The sequence below is a fragment of the Anastrepha obliqua genome, chromosome 3 (assembly GCF_027943255.1).
Source record: "Anastrepha obliqua isolate idAnaObli1 chromosome 3, idAnaObli1_1.0, whole genome shotgun sequence".
Lineage (NCBI taxonomy): Eukaryota > Metazoa > Arthropoda > Insecta > Diptera > Tephritidae > Anastrepha > Anastrepha obliqua.
In genome coordinates, this window is record NC_072894.1 from 10,360,238 (window position 1) to 10,388,002 (window position 27,765).

Below are 27,765 nucleotides of genomic sequence, written 5' to 3' on the forward strand. Positions count from 1 at the left end.
GCTTACACCTGTGTGCAAAACAATAGTAGCGCGACGAATTGCCAAGCTTTGTTATTATTTTTTTGTATTTAATTTTTATATGTTTTTATAAAAGTATAGCGAATTCTACAACAAAAACCATATAACTTAAGCACCAAACCTGGTATGAAATTGACAAAAATTTAAGGAATTTCAAAAAAAGTACATTAAAATTTCCAACTTTTTATTTAAAATTTTTAGAAAAATTCTTTAAAAGAGGTTTTTATAGCCCGTTGATAGCTCGTTGATTTTTAACAATTTTTTTCGCTGTGGTGCTGAGCATTTTCTTCCACATGAAGGCCTTCCGAATATGTGCTTTATATGGAAGAAAAGGAAAAGAAAATTAATGCAAAAAAAAATTACAAAAAATTTATAAATAAACGCAATTTCTAGCGACTTCAAACTTACATTTTAGTTATTATTAAAATTTAATGGGCTATAAAACTGCATACTTTGAAGTTTTCTAAAGATTCTGTTTAAAAAGTTGAAATTTTTTATGATACTTTGCTTTTTAATTTTTTATGAATTTCGAACAAATTTTTTACCTTTAAATTATATTGTTTTTGTTGTGCAACTTTTATTAAACATAAAAAAATATAAAAAAAGTTAAAAAGTAGTAATTCGTTTGTTACTAATATTTTGAACACAGGTGCATATACGAGTATAGGTATGCACATACATATGAACATATACATATACCTACTACCTACTATGTTCTCACAATCTTGAATACTTTCTCACGAAAATCTTTTTCATTCCGTACATTCGACTGCACATTTTCGAGCGTAAAGAAGACCGAAACAGACAAAACTTAACGCTCAAAGAATTGATGAGGCATTCATAAATTAAAGTATGTACGAGTACGCACTCGCACCCAACTATCCACAATGTATACGTACGTACACACATACACACCTATGTGGATACTCGTATACTTCCTCTTACTTTCGCACTTCCATCCGCAAACGTTTGCACTCGAAGTCAGCCGACCAGCAGGTCGGCCTCGTCATCCAACTCAGTGATCCACTGATATTTGAGTGTATATGTGTGTGTGTGTATTCTAGTCATGCATTCGGTCCACAAACGTTTCTTGTTGGTATAATCTATCTGCACTTTGTCATTTTCATTGGTGTTTCGATGTTGTTAGTACTAAATCAACAAGCACAGTAGTAGCAACAGCACCAAAAAATAACAGATTCGAGTATCGCAAGCGTAACAGCCGGAAAGGCACAAATTAACCAACCAACCAACTGTTCAACCAACCGCATATTTAATAACAATAAAATAATTAAAGTGTCATTGTTGTATCTCTAATGAAAACGCAACCAACATTTTCAGAGTGTAATTTATTGCGAAGACAGTAGATAACTTGGAAAAAAATAGTCGGCACGTAAGTACGCAATAATTTTATATATGATTTATTGTTTTAGAATGAAAAGTATGTGAAATGACATATATGCAGTGACTAAAAAGTTAATAATACGAAATAAATTTCCATATATGGGGGCTTCCATTCAGAGTGTTCGAATTGTGACGTCTATAGCGGCCCATTTGGTAGAGCTACTCCTGTAAAACTTGTGGGAATAATTATTTAGTCTTCACATTCAACCGTGGAATGCTTCATGAAATGTTTTTCATAAAGACAAAGTCATTCGTGGCATATACAGACGTGCTACACAAAAATTGCGAGTTATTCATAAGAACTATAACCGTTAATCAGTATTATTTTATTTTATGACATTTCAGTACTGCTCTTTACAATAAATAAAGAAAAAGATTAATTTTATACATATAAATATTGAATGCATTCTCTAGGTCTTGGCTTTATTTGAATAAAATGTCAATACCTGTCAATATTACATGACCATTCCCAGGCAAGTTTGTAGACGTGGAATAATTAAACTGTCAAAAGACATAATCGCTGGTTAGTGATTCCTTAGTGATTAGCCTTGGGGTTTGCTTCACTAGTTCCGCAACGGATATTCTTCAGTCCCATTTAAATAAATTATCACGCGAACCCATCAAAGTGAGCTTTCGCAAATTCTAGTCTGGTATTTCTATTTTTGCTGAAATGAATCACTTCTTAGCCGGCCGTTGACTGAACAACTCTGCTTCAACTGCTGGCCTTCTAATTGTTCGCTCACTAACTGACAAACATAAACTCTTTTGAAGTGAAACTTCTTAGGCGAGCAAGAATGGAGAGTAAAATTTCAAGGCCATGCAACGTTTTGGGAATTTTCTTTCCGCGAGAGAGAAAAAAGATATAACGTAGAGGAAAAGGCGAGATAGAGCTATACCTTATTAATATCTTAGATACACTTTAGGCTATTTTTCCTGAGTTTTTCCTTGTGGTTGCTAATTTCTAGTGAGAAATAACACTGCCTACTTTTTGGCGCTTGTTTGTTGGTGCAAACTTGTAGGAAATATTTTTTGGTGCCTACTTTTTGGCGTTATATTTCCTTGGTGCCTACTGTTTAGGGCGTTTTTTGGTCCCAATTTTTTTGGCGTTTTTTTTGGGCCTACTTTTTGGCGCTTATTTCCGTTTCCTAGCTAGTGCTTGTGCGTACTATAAAGTGTTATCCATTCCGGCGTCGGATTTATTGGTATTGCCTTGCGATAATTTGTGGTGCCGTTGCTGCGGTCCTGGAATCGTTGCGTTTGTGCGCCTTGTTGCCACGGTTTGTGTCCGGTGTTTATCTACACCGGTCGACCCTTCTCCGTTTTTTGTAAATTTTGTCTATTTGTATTCTCTGCAAATAATGTGAATTTATTTAGATATATATTCTTTCTCTCTCTCTCATTCTCTCTCTCTCTCTCATTCTCTCTCTCTCTCTCTCGTTCTTTCTCGGGTCTCTCCCTCTTTCTTTGTCTGCCTTGAAAGTTTCACTTCCGTTATGTGTACTACGCTACACGCACTTTTTTTAATTGGACTGAGAGAAACTGTTGGATCCTTTTGAATGTGTTTTTTTATCAAAGAGTCATCCTGCCCAGAGGTTTTTTTTTCCTCCACTATATACGGTTATAACATTGCCACAGTGTTGCAATTGTCTTATAAGCCGCGATACGACAGACCTGTTCATCGAATAATTTGCATTAATTTTATGTCGAGATAAACCATTTTTCCAACCAATCATTAGTTTGTCTTTAGCATCTGTAAATTACGTGTTTCTTGCAATTTTTACGCACAAAGGACGAACTGTTGGAAGCTGTAAAAGCAGCATAGGAAGGCATATCGCAAGATGTTATTGGTAACTTAATAACTTCAATGCCTAAAAGATGCGCTGCAGTCATCCAAAATAAGGGGTTTTCTGCACAATATTAGCATAGAAACGTATTTGTTTTCACCACTGTAGAGGGTGCTTTAGTTTTCTTCATTGCTTTTTGGACTACTGCGAACTATTTTATATTAAAGTTTTGAAATAAAAAAAATTGGTCACACATACAGGCCTTCCGGCAAGATGCGTTTTCATAGTTGCCCACACATTTTCAATGGGGTGAGCGTCTGGGAAGTGGGAAGGCCAGTCCAATACTTGTTTTCTTGGACGGTAGGATATGTTCGCCCCCTTCAGTCGACGTTGCATGGTATTGATACTCACATCTATTCCCTTTTCAGCAAGAACTGTGCTTGCTTGGCGTAGTCGCAAAAGAAGGGTCTCGCTTAAAAAGTTAGACGATCACTTTATCTTGCTTTTTTGTCGTCACTCGCTTCAAGCCGCGTTCGGAAAAGTCATCAACATTTTTATACACCTTATACCGCTGATTCCACATCACAACAAACTTTTTGATTTTTTAATCACTTTTGCAGCCGCGGCGTAAGATAATTTCAGCCCTTTCGGATGCGTGCTTAAAAATACCATCTCAAAACGCTTCGCGTACTTCTCACTCATTTTTGTTTGGTTGCGTTTACGAGAAAGTTTCGAACGACACTAACCTGAGTTAGCACTGGCGTCATAGCCCTTAAGTGGGACTATTATGCAGCAAAAAGCAAACCGAAATATATCTTGAAGTTACTAGAAAAAAACCGGTTCTTTTCTTCTCACACAGACTGTATGCTGTTTTATTAAAAGTAAATATATAAACATACATAAATAAAATTCAAAAAAATATTCTGCTTTCATTGTTTTGAGAAAATCAGCAATTGCAAAAAATGCACTACTGGGGTTATAGTTTTGACCAATACTGTATGTCAAGTCCGTCATGAAAACTAGGAGCTATGTTGTTGTTAAAATATAAAGCGTTTTTCTTAAGCTTTGGGGGAATGGTTTTGCTGAAGTTTCTTGGTTAGATATAAATTCCGATAGTTCCGGTAACATTGACTCGACTTTCATGTTTAGTTCATGTTAAATTCTTGTGATATTTGTCGGAGCCTTTCTTTTTTGGAAAAAAAATTTAAATATTCTTTTGGTTAAAAATTAAAAAAAATCCTTAATATTTCAGATTTAGTAACATTTTAACATTTTAAAGCAAATACCTGAAATAATACTCAATGTCCTGAATTAAAATTACAAACAAACAAAAAAAAACTAAAAAATTGGATCGAACGAAAGAAAATGTGGAAATTATTTATTATTTATAAACAAAGTCACCTTTCTATTTGATTACAGTAGTATATTTACCGCATAATTTTAGGTCACTGCATATGTGTTATACTCGCATATTTTTCAATTCTCGTCGACTTTCCAAAGTCTACATTCATACTCTTTCACTACCTTAATTACTCTGATTTTATTCTCTTTTTTTCTTTCATATTTTACAATATAATTTATATTTTTGGCCGTTGACTGATGGCTCATAATAATGATTTTTTATATTCTTATGCCGCCATGTGAAAATAATTGCCATCAATAATAATCATCAGCAATTGTCAATCGCAATCGCAGAAATAATAACAATACCGGCTTTGAAATAAAAAAAGTTATCAATCAATAAATCAAACAAAAAGATACAAAAAAATGCAGCAATTCAAATTAACCGAAATGAAAACGAATCTGCTGTACGCGCCCGAGTCATACGCGCTGGCGCACGCCGTCTCAGCCGATTTGAATACGATGAAAGGCAGTCTCGCCTGGCAGTTCGCCGTCATTTACGGCAATTTCGATGAGCTCAGCAAGCAGCCAATAACGGTGGGCAATGTCGCAGTCATGGAGCAGCAGTCGCGTTTCATTTACTTTCTGGTGACAAAGGAAAATGTCTATGAGACAACAACATACAATACATTGCATGCAGCGTTGATTTGTATGCGTGAACATATGGTAATTTGGAATTTCTAATACAACACCGTTTTCATATTATTACAATAGTATGCTGCCAAAATAAAAAGGGGGGCAAGGTGATAGGAAATAAGAAATTCTTAGCGGTTTTGAGGACACGTGATATGCACACGAATGGGGTATAGATATGAGACATTTAGATAGGCTAGGAAGTAAGAAAGTGAAGAGAGATAAGATTGATAAATACATAGATTGTTATACAGTTATAGTGGAGAAATATCATATATACTCGTATGTATTTTTATAAAATACTCTTCTTCTTCTTAATTGGCGCGATAACCGTTTACGCGATTTTGGCCGAGTTCAACAAAGCGCGCCAGTCGTTTCTTTCTCGTGCTAAGCGGCGCCAATTGAGCACACCAAGTAAAGCCCAGTCCTTCTCCACCTGATCTTTCCAACACAGAGGAGGGCTTTCTACTCCTCCTCTACTACCACCAGCTGGTACCGCATCGAATACTTTCAGAGCCGGAGCGTTTGTATCCATTCGGACGATATGACCCAGCCAGCGTAGCCGCTGGATCTTAATTAGCTGCGCTATGTCTATGTCATCGTAAAGCTCATACAGCTCATCGTTCCATCGTCTGCGATATTCGCCGTTGCCAACGTGGAAAGGTCCAAAAATCTTGCGCAGAATCTTTCTCTTAAACACTCAAGCGCCGCTTCATCGCATAGATAACGGGTGATCAATCATGAGGTGCTTTTTTCAATAGTTAAAAAAAAAAAACAAAAATGTAAATTATGTTCAAAACCTTTATTTATCATTTGAAAGGACATTCTTTGACATTTACTTTTTGAATATGACTTCATTCAAATGTTGGCCGCAACTACGCTTAAGGTGGTCCATTCTGAAGGTCCAATTTTCAATCACTCGTTCGAGCATTTCGACTGGTATGTCTTGAATAACACGCGTAATGTTGGCTTCCAGAGCTTCAATCGTAGCTGGTTTATCAGCATAGACCTTGGACTTCACGAATCCCCAAAGAAAAAAGTCCAAAGGTGTGATATCACAAGATCTTGGTGGCTAACTCACAGGTCCTAAACGTGAAATCAGCTGCTCTCCGAAATGACTTCTCAATAAAGTCATTGTTTCACGAGCTGTATGGCAAGTGGCTCCGTCTTGTTGAAACCAAATGTCGTAGAGATCATTAGATTCAATTTCAGGCAGCAAAAAGTCCGATATCATGGTACGGTAGCGAGCACCATTCACAGTTACGTTGCGGCCATCATCATTTTTGAAAAGATATGGACCGATGATTCCACCAGCCCATAAACCACACCAGACCGTTGTTTTCTCTGGGTGTAAAGGTAGCTCTTGAACCTGTTCTGGTTGCTCTTCATCCCAAATACGGCAATTTTGCTTATTGACGTAACCATTGAGCCAGAAATGCGCCTCATCGCTGAACAAAATTTTGCTCGAAAACAGCGGATCTTCTTCAATCTTTTCAAGAGCCCAATCAGCAAAACGGTGACGTGCAGGAAGGTCATTTGGCTTTAGTTCTTGTACGAGCTGTATTTTGTATGCTTTTAAATGAAGATCCTTCCGTAAAATTGACCAAGTTGTTCCATACGACAGTCCAAGTTGCTGAGAACGGTACCGAATCGATTCATCGCGGTTTTCACGTACACTCTCTGCTACTGCCGCTATATTCTCAATGCTTCTTGCTGGACGTGGTCTATTCGGTCGAGAATTATCCACCAATGAATATTCGGATTCAAATTTATTGATGGTATCTCGAATAGTGTTTAAGGCAGGCCGATTATGTTGACCATAATGCGGTCTAAGCGCACGAAAAACATTTGTCACAGAACGCTGATTTTCATAATACAGTTGAACAATTTGTAGACGTTGTTGCGGTGTAAGTCGTTCCATGATGAAATGCCAAACGCTGTTCAACAAATCCACGATGACAGTTTGCCACAACTCGCGCGCGATCTGTAAAAAAAACGCAAATGAAAAAAACTCCTCTTAATTGATCACCCGTTATAATATATGTAATTGGCGCGTTCATTCTTTGTTAGATATTCGATGTTAGGCCGAGAGCCCCTCCTCCAATTTGTGGTATGCGTCTTTATGTTGCCCCACAAATGAAGGGATCTTCTCTTTTATGCCGTATACGAACGGCTGACAGTTTTTTATGAAGAGCTTCTTTATGGCAGAAATGCACGCCTCGGTTGGTTATCAACGTTACCAAAGTTGACTCATCTGATCACTGTACATTTTATGGTAACGCTGAGTAACTTCGCCAGGTTTTTAAAACTTTTGAAAAGGATGAAAGAATCATAAACAAAAATTACACATGTAAAGAATGCACTTCTTGTTGGGAATGTTAATTGAGTTATGCAAAATCAGAGTGAACGGTGAATTTCAAGCAGGTAAATTTCAGACTTCATTTCGGAGTTGAGAGTTAAAAAGCCGTTTTTAGTCGTTTACAATTGCAACGGTATTTTGATTGTATGCCCAGGGCTAGGGGGTGTAAAGATATATATGAAATTATTTTCTCCTTGTACGGGAGGGTTCAATAAGTTACCCGTTTAGGAATGAAGACACCATTTAAAAAAAAAAGTTTTTCTTTTTATTTTTCAACAGAGTCCCCTTTTAGAAAGATATCTGCTCCTAACTTAATTTTTTAACCCTCCAAAAAATAGAATTTGTGGAACTCTCCAAAATACGCCTCTGTTTCGGCGATGACTTTCTCGTTTGAACTAAACTTTTCTTTCCTGCGAGCCATTTCTTCATGTTAGGGAACAAGAAAAAGTCGCAGGGAGCCAGATCGGGTGAATACGGGAGGTGCGGCAGCAATTCGTAACGCGATGCAAGCAATTTGGCGGCTGGTGCGTTATTGTAGTGAAACAGCCGCTTCCTTTTCGCCAAATGCGGCCGAGTCTCCTTCAAGTTTTTGTGAAAGCGTTCCAATAACTCCAGTGATCGTTCTTCCTTTTTCTAAAAACTCCATGAGCATGACGCCGTTCGCATCCCAAAAACGTCCGGCCGATGGTACTGTCTTCGCCTTCTTGGAGCAGATTCACCGTGAGAAATCCATTGTTTGGATTTTTGCTTAGCTTCCGGTGTATAATGATGAATCCAGGTTTCATCAACGATGACAACTCGATGCAAAAATTCCTTCGGATCTCGCTTAAGTTGCTCCGAGCACGGCTTCGAAGTTAACAGCCGCATGCGCTTCTTGTTGCTCGTGAGCAATCGTGGCACCCACTGGGCCGACAATTTGTTCATCGCCGACTTATCATGTAAAATATTAATTGCCGTTCCGGTCGACTCACCTATGTCCTCTATTACTACGCGCACTTTCGTTCGTCGATCAGCGAAAATCATGTCGTGGACTTTTTAAATGATTTCCCCGGTAGCCACGTCTGTCGGGTGTCCTGGTCACTTCTCATCAAAAACGGAAGTTCGCCCACGTTTCAATTCGTTGATTAAATATCTAATTGTGGCCATAGATGGCGAAGCGTCCCCATAAACAGCACCCACGTTCCCATGAGAGTCGGATCTACGTAACCGGAATGACCCGGATTTATATCCGGCCAAGGACTGTCACTTCAGTAGCATTTCCAGTATATGTATGGGGATTGTTTATGCTGCTACAACAGCATCCAACTTGGATTTAATCTCCTCGTATTTTTCCCCATCCAAAAACAAAAAGCAAATTACCGAACGATGCTGCTCTTTTCCCATCTTAGCGAAAATCACGAAACGCATCTTACTCGAATAGCTGCCAAATCCAAACTAACCTATCAATCAGGCTGAAATTCGTTTTGCCGACGTTTGATAGATGGCGCAACGCACGATGCTAATACCAACTTCCCTCAGGAACGGCCTCCCTCATCAAGCACGAGTACTCGTACCGCCCTCGTATATAAGTATTCTCCTTTAAGGGGTTACATGGGGTTCGTCGGGTAAAAAAAGGCCTATTTTCAATATTTTTTTTTTTCTATGTAAAAATTATTTATTTAATTCAAACCTTTAAATGTCTTGTAGATACATATTTAAAGAATAATTTCTGAAATTAATAAAAAAAAAAAAATTAACTCCTCTATTGTGACGTCATTTCCGGTGACCCCTCGAAAAAAAGGTGCGTGCGCGTTGCCAGCATAACTCCTGACAGGATCATCAAAAATGAAAAAACAAAACTAAGTGTTTTAGTTAAGACCATAAACTCGTGCTTGAACGAAGGAAAGAAAAAAAGTAAAAATTGCAATTTCGGCAGACATTTTTCCAAAAAAAATGAAAATTTTGGTCAAATTTGCTTGACATTTTGTTGTTTTTTTTTAATTGAAAAAAAAAAATCCTTCGTCCAAGCACGAGTAAATTGTATCTCGAACACCTGTGTAAAATTTCATCAAGATCGGTTGAGTAGTTTTCGAGAACGTTTGACAATCGACTTTGAGAAAAATGCGTTTAAAGTAGGGGTGGGACTATTCGAATAAAAATTATTCGAATAATAAAATCTTTTATTCGAGAGGTATTCGTAATTCGAATAATATTTATTCGAATTTTTTATTCGTTTATTCGAATAATGCTATTCGAATACCTCACTATTCGAATACATCACTATTCGAATACTTCACTATTCGAATATTTTTGGTTAATATTTATTTAGATTAGCGGACTACTAATCGGTTTATGTACAAGTGCATCCACCATGAGAAGGGCCAATGTAATTTTTATATTCTTAAAAGCATTTTCTCCCTGATGTAAATGAATATATAGTGAGGTATTCGAATAGTGAGGTATTCGAATAGTAAGGTATTCGAATAATGAACTATTCGAATTATTTGAAACGAATAGTATTATTCGTTTTATTCGAATAATGTTTATTCGAATATTATTCGAAAATAATCCCACCCCTAGTTTAAAGTTTTGAGTAACAATAAAAGTGGCTTGGAGCGCACACCTTCCAAAGGCTGTATCTCCGAAACTATTACTCGGATCGACTTGAAAATTTAGAATAATATTCTTGAGATGTTGTAAAAATTATATTAATAAGCCAAAAAAAATCGATTTTTTGAATCCACGAAACCCCTGTAACCCCTTAAGCGTAATTCACTGCTGAGTTATTTTACCAAGCATATTTGGGCCACCAAAAAAAAAAATGTTTTTTTCTATGCCTTTATTGATTCTTCAATTCAGTACCGTAGCTAGCTGACTTTTTGTTATTAGGTGTCCAAATTGGATTGTGGATTAGGTTGTAATCAAGCAAACATTATTTACTAATGTGGCTGATTACTAGGTGTGACTGTGAAGCGAATTTCCCAATTACTATAAATTTATGTCAAATCAAATCAGCATTCAATCATTCATCTTTCATTCTCTACTTGTACATTTTTCCAAAGCGCATTCATGAGATTACAAAAATTGCAATGCCGCGCATTTGCTGTGGCACTGATGGCTTGGATTGGCAGCGGGTGAAGCAGTTAATACGCACAGTATTTGCCCGAGACAGCAATGTCGAGATTTTGGTGTGCAACTACAATCAGCCGGTGGTAAGTCGACGAATGGAAGAAATGTCAAGACTAAAATTTTAATAATTTTACATGCATATGTATGTGCACGCATGCATACATACATATTTCGCACTCAAGAAAATTCCGCCGAAATGCCAGATTACCGAAGTGAAGGGCAACATTTTCAGCGCACCGCAGGACTTCTCAATGGTGCAGTCGACTAGTGCGGATTTCGCTATGTCCAGCGGTTTGGGCTTGCAATTCAAATGCAAATTCGGACAAGTGCATGAGTTGCAGAAGCAAAACAAACATATTGGCAACGTGGCGGTGTTGAAGGACAACAATCGTTTTATTTACAATTTAATCACAAAGGAACGCAGTCACGAAAAGTGCACATATCCGGCGCTCTATTACGCGCTTATGTCGATGCGCGAGCATATGGTAAAAAAATTATGAATATGAATTGTGAAAATTACTCGCAATAATGCTTTATTATTTGTTTGCTTTTTTGTTTTTGTTTTTTTGTGTAACAACAGGAACAAAACAATGTGACGAAAATCGCAATACCCAGATTTGGCGGGGAAATCGATCGTCTAAGCTGGTTGCGTGTTAAGAACATTGTGGAATTTGTATTTGCTAATTACGAAGTCGATATCATTGCATACGTTTTCGATCCACCAGAAGTGGTGCGAAGACGTTCACGCGATTCACGTTCACGTTCGCGAACAATGGAATCTATGGTCAGCCGCATGTCACTCTCGCGCGACTTGCCTTAAATAGGAGCGCACAAATCGCAAAAGAAAGCAAAACTTCAAGTTTGAGTATAAAGTTAAATGTTTTGTTTAATCTACGTTGACGTTTTCTACGAACGCATCCACTTAATTTATTAATTTTTTAAACTATACTCGTATATTTATAACGCTGGATTAAAATTTGCACAATGACTGATGTAAAAAAACTCTACACGAAGATTTGGTTGCGCAAAGCTCAACTCGGATTTGTGAAATGGAAAACAATTTTTGACAAAAAATTTAAGAAAAAGCGAATATTATATTTTTTTTAATATGTATTTGGTGTGAATATGCCTTTATATATTGTATAACAAAACTCTCGGCTCAATAATTTTAAGTGATGGGACCAATATCATATTTAAAATTTTCGAATTTTCAAAATATAAGACTAATATTTATTATACATTATTTAAAAACTTTTACAGAACGATAAAATGGTGTATTTGGAGTTGAAGTTTTGAGTAAAACGATTTATATGTATGTATGTATGCATTTGTATGTATTCAGGTAGAGACGAATGTAAATCAAAATTTCATTATTAATGCAAGAATAATGATCCATGGTGAAAAGATTTTTAGATGTATACTACCTAGCAGACCGTTATTCGGCTCTGAGCGAATTCGACAGACATGCCGATGTCATTTGTTTTGTGTTTCACTAAGCTAAAGCTAAATTTTATGGAACACTAAACGAATGACTTATGCTGAAAATAGTGACCGACGTACGTAGTCCCTTATCGCAGCCCCTAACGAGCACAAAACTGAGCAAAACTCATCCCGTAGAGAACAACTGCGTTCTTTTCGTTACATATTTACACAATACATCGGTTTGTGTGTGTATGTGTTTGGCTGTATCTACACAATGTTGCCATTGATGTTTTTGCTTGCACACTTTTTCACACATCCGCGTTATCAGTTACAATTTCTCATTGTTTAATAAACCAAAGCCAAAAACCAACAAATGCAAATAGTTCATTTACCTATAGTTAACATTATTCAACAGTGTTTTTAAGTGATTTTAATAAAAATTATAATTTTTCTAAGTTTATTTTGTAAATGATTTCGAAATGTACTGCTTGGCAACACTGTGTGGTGAGAGAGTAATCAGCTGACAGGGTTTTACGGGAATTTTCAAATATCGTGAAATAAAATCTACGATACGGAAGAAAGGAATTTTTCATTTACATGGGGTTCTCTTTACTTTGATCGTAACAGCTGACAGGGGGACTGCGTTTACGTCGGTCACTGTATTCAGCATTAGAATTCAAAGTTCCCCTCAAACAATTTTTTTTCATCATACCTAACGAGCAAACCTGGTATCTATCATCCTTGATAATGATCGACTTTTGTTGTTGTTGTAACAGCATAAGCATTCCCCATGCATACATATATGGGGGGAATTCTGTTGAAGTGACAGTCCGAAGTGAAGACAGTTGGCCGAACATAAATCCGGGGTCATTCCGGTTACGTAGAACCGACTGTCGTGGGGACGATCGACTTTTGTCTTTGTCTTCAATTCTTCTGTTCAAGTTTTCGTATTCAATCAGTTTGTTCTAGGGTAATGATTTACACATTTTTTGTTTTTGCTTATAATCACAAGAAATAAATAAGAATAAGAAAAGTACCCTGAAATCTTTTCTTATTTTTTAAATTTATTTCGCTGAAATAATATTTTTTTGTAGCAAACTAAAATATTATTTATATTTTTTCGCTGAAGAATAATACTTAGACTTATCCCGATTTCCATGCGACTAAGTCGTTTTCATGTTGTTGTTGTTGAAGTGGTTGAGTATTTCTACTGAAATAAACAAGCAGCACCGTTTTACTACCACTGTCCTCGTGTGATGATGTCTTGTTTTTTGTTTTTGTTTTTTTTTTGTTTTTGCTTCTAAGTCTGATCCATTTTGTGAGATCCAAATATAGCAGCAAATCTTTATCTCGATGTCTGATCGATCTCAAAAAATGAAAAATCGTTTGCATAACTTGCAATATGACACAAATATGAAAATTTCCTAATATATGTATGTGTTTTTTTATTTTTTTTTTTAGCAGAAGTTGCTTTTCTATATATTAACGAAGCTTAAGTTTGAGTTTTTCTGTTAAACTAAGTTCAGCTTCGTGTTCATCAAAATTAAATTAAATTAGTAGCCATACTAAATTTCATATTAACTATTCAATAGCTTATTTAGTTAAAGCCGAGGCGAAAATATACATGAAATTATGAGATTATGAGTAACTTTGCCCAGGCATGCAACATCGAAAAATTTAATGATGAATGGTGGCTAATAATTCTTGGAAAAACATAAATTCATTTATTTTGCGAACTGTTTGAGTCGTATCAAAAAAGACCAGATTCTACCCATCCTCGTAGCATCCGCGATTTCAATTTTCATGTGTTTGGCATGTGGCATAATTCTTGAATAAATTCAACAGCTCTTTCGCTGGAAATTTCATGGTAATCACTACTACCTTCCAGTAATACACAGCCGGAAAATTCTGCAAAATTTTTTTCTTCATTGCAACCAGCTGTGATCAACCCATAAATATGCACATCTCTTTGGAGGCCTTAACGCTTTATAGACACGAGACATCGCTTGAGCGTCAGTAGCGGAACTCCAGTTTCATTTCATTTCATTTTGTGCCCAAAATCATTTTAACTCCAGTCGTTATCAAAAGTGTTCATTTTGTTGAAGTCCAACACATCCAGCATTACCACTAAGTTATAATAGCAACGAATCGTCAGCACCACCCAAGGCGAATTGTGTACCTATTCAATCATTCGATCTGTTCATGTAAAAATTATCCAGTAACTTGCCAGTAACTTAATTTCCGAGAATTTGCTCTCGAAAGAGAAAAATATCAAAAAAAGTACATGCACGCAAAACCTGTAGCAGTTTGAAGGTTTAACGAACAGCTGATTAAATTGTTGGCAAGAAAAATCACAAACATTTTTTATTTGAGCTACCTCGTATTAAATTAAAAAAAAAATAAAGGAAATAAAATGCAAAATAACGAGCTTACGAATCACATGATTTCATTTTGTCCACAATACCTTGCTCCATTTCATCATCACTGTCAGATGAAGAACATTCCATTAGCAATTGCAATTCACAAATTTTAGTTCTTATTTAATTTTACTTTGCGATCAGCTGTTTTTCTTACTTGCAAATTCCTACAAGTAAAAATTTGTCCAGTAAAAACTTGCAGCTTCCCCTTAAAATTGAATGTCATTTTGCTCTCTCACTTTCCCCTACTTTGCAAGTGCTTCTGGGTACCAAAACGTGATAACAATTCAAGGCGAATTGGATTTTTCTATCATTCTTGATAACAATTGTAAAAACTATTTACTTCATGAACAGACTTAATAGCAACGAATCGTCAGCATCGCCAATGAATGTGAAGTTTGCATTATTTGCACCAATACTTTTAGATACATCTAAACGTAAGCATTTGATGTCCAAAAAATCACATAAACCTTGCACTTTAAGTGTTGCTATGTGGTTTGAAATTAAAACGCATTTTTTCGATTTTGCACAGCTGAAGTGACTAGACAATTCTGCACCAGTTCTAATTTCGTCGAGTCAAGAGGGCTAATTTCTGAATAATCTGGCAAGCAACGTTCCAAAGTATGATACGTGACAATAAATTTGACCAAGGAGGGATGGCTGCATATTTTCTTTAGTACACTAATTAATTGCAGCGGCGTTATGGCTTTCAGAATAATTTTTTTTTTCGTTGGGCATATAGTTGAAGCTCTTTTTGCAATATGAACTGCTGAAGTTGCGAGGGTTAAACAAGTCGTTCTTCTTGGGCAAATATTCTCCATTCACCTGTTCGTAAGTTCGTAAGTTCACGAGTCACAAATCGTTCTGAGATTCGCATAATCTCCTGTATGCGTTGCGCTGCTAAGTGCGTTTTTTTTTTTTTTTTTCTTTGTACTACATTATAATCTATGAGAACATTTTGTTGAGACGCTATAAGATTGATTATGTTTTCGCTATAAGACTGATTATGTTTTGAATTAAAAATTTTCTTATTCCAAAAGTGAAAAGCTACCAAGTTCGCTTCTGAAAACATTTATTTAAATGCAAGAAGGAAGAAAAATTAAAAAAATAAGCTTTGGGAAATGCGAATCTATTGAAGGTGGTATCGGTAAATCAGCTGATTTATATTTTTTCTTTCGCCGTGTTCATGTGGCTGTCAGCCCAGACTTCAAACAAGGCGAATTCATTTTTTGTTTTCTACTTTGCCAATACTTTTCCTTGGCAAGCAAACTTACAGAACATTGTTGTTGGTCTAGTGCCACCACCTTTAATGAATGCGCCTTGTTTCAATGCAAGAATCAAGGTGCAAGAAAAATTAAAAGCAAAAAATAATCATTTCCTAAAATAACAAACTATCTCTTTTCTTTCTAACCGTTTATATCCAGTGATAAGCAACTTTGCTAAGTTCAAATACTTACCGAAAATGCGATAAATCCCAAAGAATGTAAACACTTTTCATCAACGTCGTGGAAATCGATTCGTTTGGAGTTGTTTTTGCTCGGAATACGCGAAATTTTGCATGAGGAATGTTCTGGAAGAAAATGACTTTCACAGACTTTTAGTTTTTTTCTTGTTTTTGTTTTTGTAAGCACCGAAAAACTGGACTTAGCAACTTTTCACTCTAAGCGATGTGTTTATATTTTTATCTATAATATATTATTTTGACATTCAGAAATTTTATTTTTTTTAATTAAATTTGAAAAATTATTGAAATATTGAGAAATTATTGAAACATATTTTACATAGGATGAGCTGCAAACTATTTTACCAAATTTTTTTTTATATGTACACACTTTATGAAAAGGTATTGTGTTGTCTGTCGCAAAGCGCTTAATTTCAGTGACTTCATACAAACGCGCCTACATACATGCATACATACGTACATACTAGCTTTGTAGTGAGTGCGCGAAATTAGGGGCAAAGCACGCAGTGCAGACGCAGTAGGTTAACATAATTACATTTGTCAACAATCTTGACGCCACACACACACACACAAACACAGAATCTAATTTTTAACAAAAAATGTAACTTAATAGTCTTGCTAACCACAGCACTGTTTGTACTTCAAATGAATAAAAATCAAATTAAAGCATTCCAAAAACAAGTGTTTTTTGTTTTTGTTTTTGTTTTTACTTTCGTTACAAACTGCATTTGCGCTCATTCATACCTTTCATCGTATTTTCCTTAACTAATTAGAATTTTAAATATTTTAGCTCAACTTAAAACTTCCCATCAATCGCCATTTCACACCACTACTGTCCAATATTTGCACCAAAACATGTCATCCGATGCGAAATTCAAATTGACCGAAGTTGAAGGTGATCTCTTCAGCGCACCAAAATCACACTCACTGGCGCATTGCGTTGGCGCCGACTTTGCCATGGGTGCCGGAATTGCGGTAAAATTCAAACAAATCTACGGGCAAGTGGACAAATTATTGGCCCAGGGCGTAACGTCAGGCGGTGTAGCCGTGTTACAAGACGAAGATCGGTACATATATTATCTGGTGACAAAGCCGCAAAGTTGGGGTAGTCCCACTTATGATAGCCTACGTTCGTCGTTGACTGCTATGCGCGAGCATATGGTATGATTGGAGTAATTTCTTGCCAAACTTTGAGTAATTGCGATTTATTGATTTTATTTTGTTAGCGAGAAAAGCACGTAAAACAATTGGCTATACCGCGCATTGGCTGCGGCATTGATGGACTAGAATGGGATAAAGTGAGCAACGAATTGGGTAACGTATTTGGTGGCGAGGAGCTTGAAATTGTTGTATATAATTTTGTGCCTAAGTAAGGCAAATGCCAAAATAAATTCAGCGATGTGCTTGCAATCGGAGATGGTTTGTTAATTAACTTTAAGCATTACTAGAAAATGTGTACATGTATGCATATGTACATATGTGTGTGAATCCATATTTTTTTGGAGCAAACAAAGGACTTAATAAATATTTCAAATATATACATATGTACCTATACATCTATCTATGTTATATATATTATATAAAAATATATATCTTTATATATATATTTCTTATGTTCGTGTGTTTGTCACTGAACTCCTCCTAAACGACTGAACCGATTTTGATGAAATTTTTTGTGTGTGTTCAATGGGATTCGAGAATGGTTTAGATTCACAATTTGGTCTCCTGGAAAATGTCTAGGGTCTCGAGATAGAGACCAAAACGTGGAGCCTAGAATGTGTATGTACAATATGGGTATCAAATGGAAGCTGTTGGTGAATGCTTTAGTTCAGAGTATTTTTCACGCCGCTCCGTGACTAGGGTCTCGAGATAGAGACCAAAACGTGGAGCCTAGAATGTGTATGTACAATATGGGTATCAAATGGAAGCTGTTGATGAATGCTTTAGTTCAGAGTAGTTTTCATGCCGCTCCGTGACTAGGGTCTCGAGATAGAGACCAAAACGTGGAGCCTAGAATGTGTTTGTACAATATGGATATCAGATGGAAGCTGTTGGTGAATGCTTTAGTTCAGAGTATTTTTCATGCCGCTCCGTGACTAGGGTGTCGAGATAGAGACCAAAACGTGGAGCCTAGAATGTGTATGTACAATATGGGTATCAAATGGAAGATGTTGATGAATGCTTTAGTTCAGAGTATTTTTCATGCCGCTCCGTGACTAGGGTCTCGAGATAGAGACCAAAACGTGGAGCCTAGAATGTGTATGTACAATATGGATATCAGATGGAAGCTGTTGGTGAATGCTTTAGTTCAGAGTATTTTTCATGCCGCTCCGTGACTAGGGTGTCGAGATAGAGACCAAAACGTGGAGCCTAGAATGTGTATGTACAATATGGGTATCAAATGGAAGATGTTGATGAATGCTTTAGTTCAGAGTATTTTTCATGCCGCTCCGTGACTAGGGTCTCGAGATAGAGACCAAAACGTGGAGCCTAGAATGTGTATGTACAATATGGGTATCAAATGGAAGATGTTGATGAATGCTTTAGTTCAGAGTAGTTTTCATGCCGCTCCGTGACTAGGGTCTCGAGATAGAGACCAAAACGTGGAGCCTAGAATGTGTATGTACAATATGGGTATCAAATGGAAGCTGTTGGTGAATGCTTTAGTTCAGAGTATTTTTCATGCCGCTCCGTGACTAGGGTGTCGAGATAGAGACCAAAACGTGGAGCCTAGAATGTGTATGTACAATATGGGTATCAAATGGAAGATGTTGATGAATGCTTTAGTTCAGAGTATTTTTCATGCCGCTCCGTGACTAGGGTCTCGAGATAGAGACCAAAACGTGGAGCCTAGAATGTGTATGTACAATATGGATATCAGATGGAAGCTGTTGGTGAATGCTTTAGTTCAGAGTATTTTTCATGCCGCTCCGTGACTAGGGTGTCGAGATAGAGACCAAAACGTGGAGCCTAGAATGTGTATGTACAATATGGGTATCAAATGGAAGATGTTGATGAATGCTTTAGTTCAGAGTATTTTTCATGCCGCTCCGTGACTAGGGTCTCGAGATAGAGACCAAAACGTGGAGCCTAGAATGTGTTTGTACAATATGGATATCAGATGGAAGCTGTTGGTGAATGCTTTAGTTCAGAGTATTTTTCATGCCGCTCCGTGACTAGGGTCTCGAGATAGAGACCAAAACGTGGAGCCTAGAATGTGTTTGTACAATATGGATATCAGATGGAAGCTGTTGGTGAATGCTTTAGTTCAGAGTATTTTTCATGCCGCTCCGTGACTAGGGTGTCGAGATAGAGACCAAAACGTGGAGCCTAGAATGTGTTTGTACAATATGGATATCAGATGGAAGCTGTTGGTGAATGCTTTAGTTCAGAGTATTTTTCATGCCGCTCCGTGACTAGGGTGTCGAGATAGAGACCAAAACGTGGAGCCTAGAATGTGTATGTACAATATGGGTATCAAATGGAAGCTGTTGGTGAATGCTTTAGTTCTGAGTATTTTTCATGCCGCTCCGTGACTGGGATCTCGAGATATAGGTCAAAACGTGGACCCGGGTAACCTTTGGTTGTGTATGTACAATATGGGCATCAAATGAAGACGTTCTAATACCGAGAATTCCAATGATTCCACCTGAATTGCCATTTGAATTCAAGCGTTTGCAACTACCCATTCGCCTAACATTTGCAATAACTATCAATAAATCACAAGGGCGAACTTTAGAAATATGCGGGATGAATTTAGAAGAACCAGTATTCACCCATGGTCTACTATACGTTGGCTGTTCACGTGTTGGGAAGCCAACAGCATTATATATTTACTCAAAAACAAATAGAAAAACAAAAAATATTGTGTATGCCAAAGCGCTGGAATAAAGAATAAAGAAATAAATAATATGAAAACCATATCTTTTCTGTTCTAAACCATATCTATTCTATTTTAGTGTGCCCAGCGAAGCGGGCGGGGTTTGCTAGTATTATATAAAAATGAATTGCTGTTCGTTAGTCTCGCTAAAACTCGAGAACGGCTGAACGGATTTATCTTATCTTGGTCTTGAATTATTCGTGGAGGTCTAGGGAAGGTTTAAAAGGTGAGAAAAATTCGAATAAAGATATAGGTCAAAACGTGGGCCCGGGTAACCTTCGGACGTGTATGTACAATATGGGTATCAAATGGAAGCTGTTGGTGAATGCTTTAGTTCAGAGTATTTTTCATGCCGCTCCGTGACTAGGGTCTCGAGGTAGAGACCAAAACGTGGACCCTAGAATGTGTTTGTACAATATGGATATCAAATTGAAGCTGTTGGTGAATGCTTTAGTACAGAGTATTTTTCATGCCGCTCCGTGACTGGGGTCTCGAGATATAGGTCAAAACGTGGACCCGGGTAACCTTTGGTTGTGTATGTACAATATGGGTATCAAATGAAAGCTGTTGATAAGTGCTTTAATACGGGGTAATTTTCATACCTATTGATGACTAGGGTCTCGAAATATATGCCAAAACGTGGACCCGCCGTGTCTTTAAACCGAATTAAACCAAACTTACACACATTGTTAAGTAGGTATTGAAGATGATTTCCGTATAGTTTGAATACCTATTGGTAGATAGGGTCTCGAGATATAGGTCAAAACGTGGACCCGGATAACCTTCGGATGTGTATGTACAATATGGGTATCAAATGGAAGCTGTTGGTGAATGCTTTAGTTCAGAGTATTTCCATCCGCTCCGTGACTAGGGTCTCGAGATAGGGACCAAAACGTGGACCCTTGAATGTGTTTGTACAATATGGATATCAAATGAAAGCTGTGGATAAGTGCTTTAATACGGGTTAATTTTCATACCTATTGATGACTAGGGTCTCGAAATATATGCCAAAACGTGGACCCGCCGTGTCTTTGCACCGAATTAAACCAAACTTACGCACATTGTTAAGTAAGTATTGAAAATGGGTTTCGTAAAGTTTGGTTGTACAACGGGTACAGCGTTCTTTTGATCCAGCCATAATGTCGCTTACTTTTTTAACGCTTAGGGCGGAACTGAACTGTCAAATTGACAGTGTGAGTTACAATGTGTCAATATTTCTTTTTGAATGAAATTCGAATGAAATTATGTGTGAATGAAATTTTTTTGAAAAATATAAATGGATAATGGTTAAAAAAGCTCCAATGATTAATAAAACATATAAATTGAAACGAGAAATTCATGGATGATCAGGAAAAACGACGATTGTTTCTTAGTTATTCATATGCGTTGATTTGAAATTTAAAAACCATCTTCTTTTTTCCTGATTTTCAATTTATATTTTATATATATTTTATATTTACTCAAAAACAAATAGAAAAACAAAAAATATTGTTTATGCCAAAGCGCTTGAATAAAGAATAAAGAAATAAATAATATGAAAACCATATATTTTCTGTTCTAAACCATATCTATTATATTTTAGTGTGCCCAGCGAAGGGGGCCGGGTTTGCTAGTATCTGTATAAATATCGTTTTGGTTTTTGATGGTGACTTTAAAAATGGAATACAAATAATATTTCCTTGGCGCGTGTTTATGCCGATTTTTTTATAATAAGGTTAGGTTAGTTTATACTGGCTGGCCGAAGCCACTCAGAGACTATTTTGGTCCATAGCGAAACCATATCAAAGTCCCATTTAGCGAGAATATGCATCACTCAAGATGTACATATTGTTGGCGAATTTTAGGCGTCGCTGGAGCTCCAGTTCAGGGATAGATTCTAGCCTTTTAAAGCTGTAAGCACCCAGGTAGTATATTCTAGTTTTCGAGATTACCGGGCAATAGCATAGAAGATGCTCCAAGGTTTCTCTTGCACCCGGCTCATTATATTTCCTGCAAACGTCGTTAATGGTTAGATTTGGCTAGTAAGCGTGTGCTGCAACTAGGTAGAGGGTCCTGTTAGTATACCAACTAAAGTTCTACAGTTTCTTCTGTCGAACGATATAACAGATTTAGTATACTTGTCAACATATGCGGGTTTTCACATAATCCTGGCAATTTTGCAATTGGTTAGGCTAAACCATTTGCCTTTTGCCTTTCTTAGCATGCGTTCCTCTAGTTCCTTGTTTTTTAATTGTGCGCAGGGCTTTAAGTATCTGACTTATTTGATCCCCTGTAAGTTTCGCGCCTTCTTTTAGCTACCTCCTTTCCGTATATGCCCAAGAAATCCAATAACCACTATGAAACTCCCAACCTCCTCGGGTCCCTATAGAACATCCAGGAAATTTTTCAAAATTAGGTTTTTTACGACCGTATTTGCATCTTAGCGGCCACCGTAGCCGAATAGTTGGTGTGTGACCACCATTCGGAATTCAGAGAGAACGTAGATTCGAATCTCGGTGAAACAGCAAAATGAAGAAAAAGTTTTTTCTAAAGCGGTCGCCCCTTGGCAGGCTTTGGCAAACCTCCGAGTGTATTTCTGCCATGAAAAAGCTCCTCATAAAAAATATCAGCCGTTCGGAGTCGGCTTGAAACTATAGGTCCCTCCGCCATTTGTGGAACAACATCAAGACGCACGTCACAAATAGTAGCAGGAGCTCGGCCAAACACCCAAAAAGGGTGTACGCACCAATTATAAAAAAAATTTGCATCTTGTACTGAAACATAATTGAGAAACATAGAGAACATAGTTGAAACATATGGAAATGTATAAAGCAATTGTCAACTCAGCAAGCGTTTAACTTAGGTTTTATAATTCATACCACTTATGGAAAAAGTTGTTTTATCGTAAAATTTATAAGTGCGGCTGGCAAAAATTTAGACTAAAAAATCGTGCGACTTTTCCACTATATCACTATTTATACATTTTTTTTCTAATATGTATGAATGTATTTTTCAAACTAAAAACGCGCCGCAGGCGAAAATTTTGAATAAAACTCACGCGATTTTTATTCCAAATTTTCACTTTTTAAGAAAATATTATTTTATCGCGGGTTTTAGACCAAAACATTTCACTATTTTTGAAAATAATGATTTATCGAAGGCCAAAGGTTAAGGGGGAAACCAGTTCAGACTTATCAAAAAATCGACTTTTTTTTATTGCATAAATTGTTAGTATAACTACACAAGAATATGTGGTAAAAATTTTAAAGCGAAATTCGCATTATTCCCGATTCTATGAGCACTTAAGTGCGTTAGTTAGAACGACGTTCTTCTCGAAACTACCTTTTCTTCAACTGGTGGGCACTCTAGCTCAAGAAGTTATCGACCAATCGTTATAAATTTTTTTTGGAGTATTCTTTATTCAATCCTAAGTCATATGAACCTAGTTCTGGGATTATATTATCATTAAAAATATTTTTTTAAGCAAAATAGATGAAAAAATATGGTATGAAAAAATTACAAGCTTCAAGCTTCAAAATTACAATGTTCAAGCGCCTCAAAGATATGCAATTTTCAATATTATTTTATCAAAATTAGGTTCATATTCTTAGGAAACATGTTGTTAACGAAAAAAAAATTGTTGTTGATTACGGAGGAAAATTGTAACTTCAGGAATGCCCACCAGCAAGGTACTCGGATGGCGATCGTCCATGGACAACACGCTCTAACGCCACTATTTCCGGGGGAAATGGCTTGAAAGAATTTTAAAGTTTAGTTTTCCAAGTTTAAACAATTTCTGATTATTCATTCCTTGTTCAAAAAATTTACGAAGAACACCAAAATTTCGTCCACCTAAACCGGTTTCCTCCCTCAATTTATATTAACTCTTTTAAAAACTAAAAAAATGTTTTTGCACCCCTTTGTTGGTTGACTGTGTTTTTTCGGTTTCGCTTTATTTTTTTCTCACTATCTTTCCTTTGACAGTTCGTCCCGCACATTTATTTTACACGGTATTACAAACGTTCAGAAGAACATTTGTGATAATACATAGAATTTGTAAAGCTGTATTTATTTTACAAAAAATTTAATTTATAAATATAAAAAATAAATATAACTCCTGTATTTTGTAGAGTTGTGTTTATTTTAAAACGTATAGATAACGGTAAGAAAAACTAAAAACAAATGCGTTTAGTAAGCTGCGCGAGCAAGAGCAACAACTGTTTTGCTGCGCTCAGCCAACGCTGCCCACACTACAAAAGTAGTCCTTGGCAAGCACCTAAGCTCGGCTTGCCGCCGATTACCAAACCATAGATTCGGCCATTGTCTATGACCAAACGGAATGTGTTCTTTCCAAGAGCGCGGAGGCTTTTTATAGGCAAATCCTGTTATAAAATTTAAATTTAGGAGTGAAAAAACAAATCTAGTAGTAATTACAATTTTAGGGCACATAAGATAAACTCTAAATTAAATGTTAACAAGTAGAGTAGAAATAAATACATTAACAATTTATAAAATATATTATAAGTATGCTCCAAATTTTAATACAATTCGTACTATTATTGAGTAAAAATAGCTTTAAATCAAATCTTAAGGGGGGAGCCTAGATTATAAGGTCAAATAAATCAATTTTTTTTTTCGTTTTAAGCGATTCCTAATATATTTCAGAATATTCACACAAAGTTACAGAGCCTAATTCTCAATATTTCCGTAGATACAAAACCAAAGGTAGGCGAGCGTTAGGTAGTTACGCTGTGACCGGACAGCTATAGTACAAACTTTATCTTCTTTTCTCGACTTTTCATATTTATGATTTCTTTGAATTGGCGTACATGAATGAAAAAAAACGAATGAACCTTTTGAAATTAATCATAACTTGTTCCCTTCAGTATTAAATTCTCTTCTATTTGAACTAACAAAATAGATAAAAAAAATTTTCAAGATTTTTATACAAAGTTGAAGTGATTTTTTTTTTATAGAAAGGCATTTTTTTCTTTAAAACCTCCAAAAAGTTGAAATTTTGGAATTTCTCTCAGTTTTCTTAGTTTTCTAGAATAAAAAATCATGATAATTTTTGCTTTAGATAATAATTACGAGCTGTATCTTGTACGCCAGTTGGAAACTCCAGCGTTGCAGCGCTCTACTAATTTCTATGTTAAACATTCTTTTCAACTTATTTTCACCAGTACAAAAATTTTGTATACTTTTCAATTAAATTTCATTAAAAGATAGAAAAAACTTTGTAGTGCTAAATAAATTTTTTCCTTAAAAAAAAATCGCAAAGAGATGCAATTTTTAGACCTCATAAACCAGGCTCCCCCTTAATGAATATTGTTACTTTTTTCGTTCGTAATAGGGCATTTTTTCAAGCTTATGCAAAAATTAAGCATTTTTAACGTTAAATATTGCTATTAATTCTTAATGATAATTTATAAAAAGTACTAAAAATCAAAAAGCTGATATATTGACTACATTTGTGTTTTATAATTTTTGAATTCGATCCACGCACTTAGATATTATAAGCAAATTTATCGTGGCAGCAATGGAAAGCCAGCCCAAAACATATTGCAAAACAAAAATAAAATTGCGGGCGTTCCCACTATAGTAGCGTCTACGTAAATTACACAACCTGTATTTGTTTGTTCAGAAGACAGCAGACCTACATTACCGCAACGACGCCGATTTAATTTCGACCAAGGACAGCTATTGCGGCTACATTCAACAAAATTTTTTCATGAATATTTCATGCTTCTTGCATAAGCCACATCTCTAACCAAATAATAAATGCGACTGATGTTTCAAGATGATCTTAAGATGATACTGCAGCAAAAGTTTGTAAATGACATGACCCTATATTATGTAGTTTTGAATTGTACAATACATTGACAAGGCGAATCTAATGAATTATGAAAGCGCCTTGATACATTGAAAACCAATTTGTTTTAAAATTCATGGCACGTAATTATAAACAACTATTTCAACCGAAACTTCTTTGAAGACTTCTCTCAACATATCCTTGACTTTTTGCCAAACCAACCCATCTAGTCCGCATCCAATGCGTGGTATAGCCAATTTGTTAACATCATGTTTGAGCTGTAGAGATGTAGGTATGCATCAATAAAATGGGAAAATCGTTATATTCAATAAGTTGGCGTTTATTGAAGGTTAGGTTAGGTTAGTATGGTTGCCCAGGGAGTGGGCACACTTGGACGAAGAGAGATTCGTCCTTTGTGATACCATTGTCAAGGAAGTGAGGAGAGGGGAAGGTCCGATGATGTGCAGGGGGAGGGCGGGGAGAGGTGGTGATGGGAAGGTTAGGAGCGTGCGGATTATTTATTGAAACTACACGGAGAATTACACCAATTTTCAAATATTATTTACCATACATATTTAGTTCGCTCATTTACTCACCATATGCACTTTCATGGCTTGCAGCGAGCTGTGCAGCGTTTGATATGTTGGTTTACCCCAGCTGCTTTGTTTGGTGACCAAATAGTATATGAAGCGCGACTTGTCTTGTAAAATCGCCACCCCACCAGGCTTCGCGTTTTGTTTCTTTAGCCTGGGTATTTGTGCAAATTTATTTCTAGAAGTATGCGAAAAGTTGCGTAGATTGTAATTGCTTTAATGTTTAACACTGAACGCGCGAATAGTTTATGGTACTTACCTGAATTTTACTGCGATACCTTTGCCCAGCCTCATATCGGCTGCAACGCAATGTGCCATGGAATATTTCTCGTCTGCGTTAAACAAATCGCCATTGATTTCTCTTATTGTACAATTAGACATTTGGGATGCTCACTTCCGTAAACTTAAATGCAGTTTTGATTTTCCTAAAAAAAACGAATTAACCATAACAACAACAAATGCACAACGAAGCTCCCGCCTTCCAACTCAATCAGCTGTTAATCAGTGGATCCCAATTCAACTGCAAATTCATTCACAATAGTGACAACCATGGATCTGAACCACATTCATATTTAGCAATTATTACTACAGAAATCATAAATTACGAAATTTTTTTCTCGTTAGAGCGCTGAATGTGCATTTTTTATAACATTCATCAGTAATGCCACACCGAAAGAAACATTGAATGGGTATTTTTTTAACGAAAATTGGGATTTTTTAGTTTCCACACAACCATTAAGGTTAATACTTAGTGAGCGGTTGCCCAGCAGCCTTATATCACCCGTAACACCCACAAATCATAAATATAAGGAAAATCCGTATGAAATTTGTACATAAATAAGCAAAACATACAAAAATTTATATGTTTATGACATTATTCAAAATTGAAACACATCTATACTATAAAGGTGAATGTTATACGTCCGCGCATCACTACGAAACGACACCAAATGACATAAAAATTTTTATACATTCATATTTTCACCCAATGAAGGTTATAGGCATGTTTTTATGATGGAACTCCTTTCCCACAGCCCCCAGGCCACGCCACCACTCTCATTCTTCACTAATAATCGAATATTTGCTTAAATTTAATCTAAAAAATCTTGGTTTTTCCTATTTCCCACTATTTATAGCACACTCTAGACTTCAGAATCCGCATAAGCAGTTCAACTATGACCCAAATGCAAAGTTCAAAAACGGTTTGAGATAGAAAATTAATAAAAATAATTTTGCTTGATTCTGATTGGTAGTTTTGATTTTATTCAATGAGGCCTAGCAAGGGATGCCGGGTATTGTAATATTATGGTTATTAATAAAAAAATATTTTCTATGAAATTATTGTTTGTAATTCTTTTATATACATATCCTAAATCCCTTAAAACTACTCCTACGCTAGCGGGGCCGCGGGTTAAAGCTAGTAAGTTATATATTAATTATAAAGTAATGAACACGAAAAACATAGTTATAAATAAACTAGCACACCCGGCCCGCTT

At 36.3% G+C, this 27,765-nt stretch overlaps 4 protein-coding genes across 5 annotated transcripts in view; 2 read left to right on the plus strand and 2 right to left on the minus strand.

Moving 5' to 3' along the window:
• The window catches only part of LOC129240370 (uncharacterized), a 27,890-nt gene extending 16,008 nt beyond the window's left edge, over positions 1 to 11,882 (plus strand). The window contains exons 2-6 of one of the 2 annotated variants that reach the window (XM_054876128.1): positions 1,357 to 1,408; positions 4,877 to 5,270; positions 10,638 to 10,787; positions 10,887 to 11,189; positions 11,285 to 11,882. In XM_054876128.1, the coding sequence (XP_054732103.1) occupies positions 4,971 to 5,270; positions 10,638 to 10,787; positions 10,887 to 11,189; positions 11,285 to 11,524 (993 nt within the window). In that variant the 5' untranslated portion in view covers positions 1,357 to 1,408; positions 4,877 to 4,970 and the 3' untranslated portion in view covers positions 11,525 to 11,882. The remainder of the gene's footprint in view (positions 1 to 1,356; positions 1,409 to 4,876; positions 5,271 to 10,637; positions 10,788 to 10,886; positions 11,190 to 11,284) is intronic. The other variant, XM_054876129.1, reaches the window with a different exon arrangement.
• LOC129240369 (uncharacterized oxidoreductase YjmC) overlaps positions 1 to 16,231 on the minus strand; it is a 57,553-nt gene extending 41,322 nt beyond the window's left edge. Inside the window, exon 1 of the mRNA XM_054876126.1 lies at positions 16,001 to 16,231. The gene's annotated coding sequence lies outside the window, so the exon portion shown is untranslated. The remainder of the gene's footprint in view (positions 1 to 16,000) is intronic.
• The window catches only part of LOC129240371 (ADP-ribose glycohydrolase OARD1), a 33,888-nt gene extending 16,350 nt beyond the window's left edge, over positions 1 to 17,538 (plus strand). The window contains exons 2-3 of the mRNA XM_054876130.1: positions 16,796 to 17,166; positions 17,232 to 17,538. Coding sequence (XP_054732105.1) covers positions 16,796 to 17,166; positions 17,232 to 17,378 — 518 coding nt within the window. The 3' untranslated portion in view covers positions 17,379 to 17,538. The remainder of the gene's footprint in view (positions 1 to 16,795; positions 17,167 to 17,231) is intronic.
• An 8,045-nt stretch (positions 17,539 to 25,583) lies between these two features.
• Positions 25,584 to 26,761, minus strand: LOC129241302 (ADP-ribose glycohydrolase OARD1). Its single transcript, XM_054877553.1, has 3 exons — positions 26,529 to 26,761; positions 26,273 to 26,447; positions 25,584 to 25,954 (listed from the first exon to the last, which is right to left on the minus strand). The coding sequence occupies exons 1-3, from the start codon at positions 26,648 to 26,650 to the stop codon at positions 25,811 to 25,813; spliced, it is 441 nt and encodes a 146-aa protein (XP_054733528.1). The 5' UTR covers positions 26,651 to 26,761; the 3' UTR covers positions 25,584 to 25,810.
• Between the last annotated feature and the right edge of the window lie 1,004 nt (positions 26,762 to 27,765).

What these genes read in the sequence shown, in the direction of transcription:
- LOC129241302 (XM_054877553.1), bottom strand. Translation starts at nt 26,650, where the DNA reads ATGTCTAATTGTACAATAAGAGAAATCAATGGCGATTTGTTTAACGCA. An exon ending in GGTATCGCAGTAAAATTCAG is followed by an intron (nt 26,448 to 26,528) that starts GTAAGTACCATA and finishes GCATACTTCTAG; the next exon opens with AAATAAATTTGCACAAATAC. An exon ending in AAGCCATGAAAGTGCATATG is followed by an intron (nt 25,955 to 26,272) that starts GTGAGTAAATGA and finishes ACATCTCTACAG; the next exon opens with CTCAAACATGATGTTAACAA.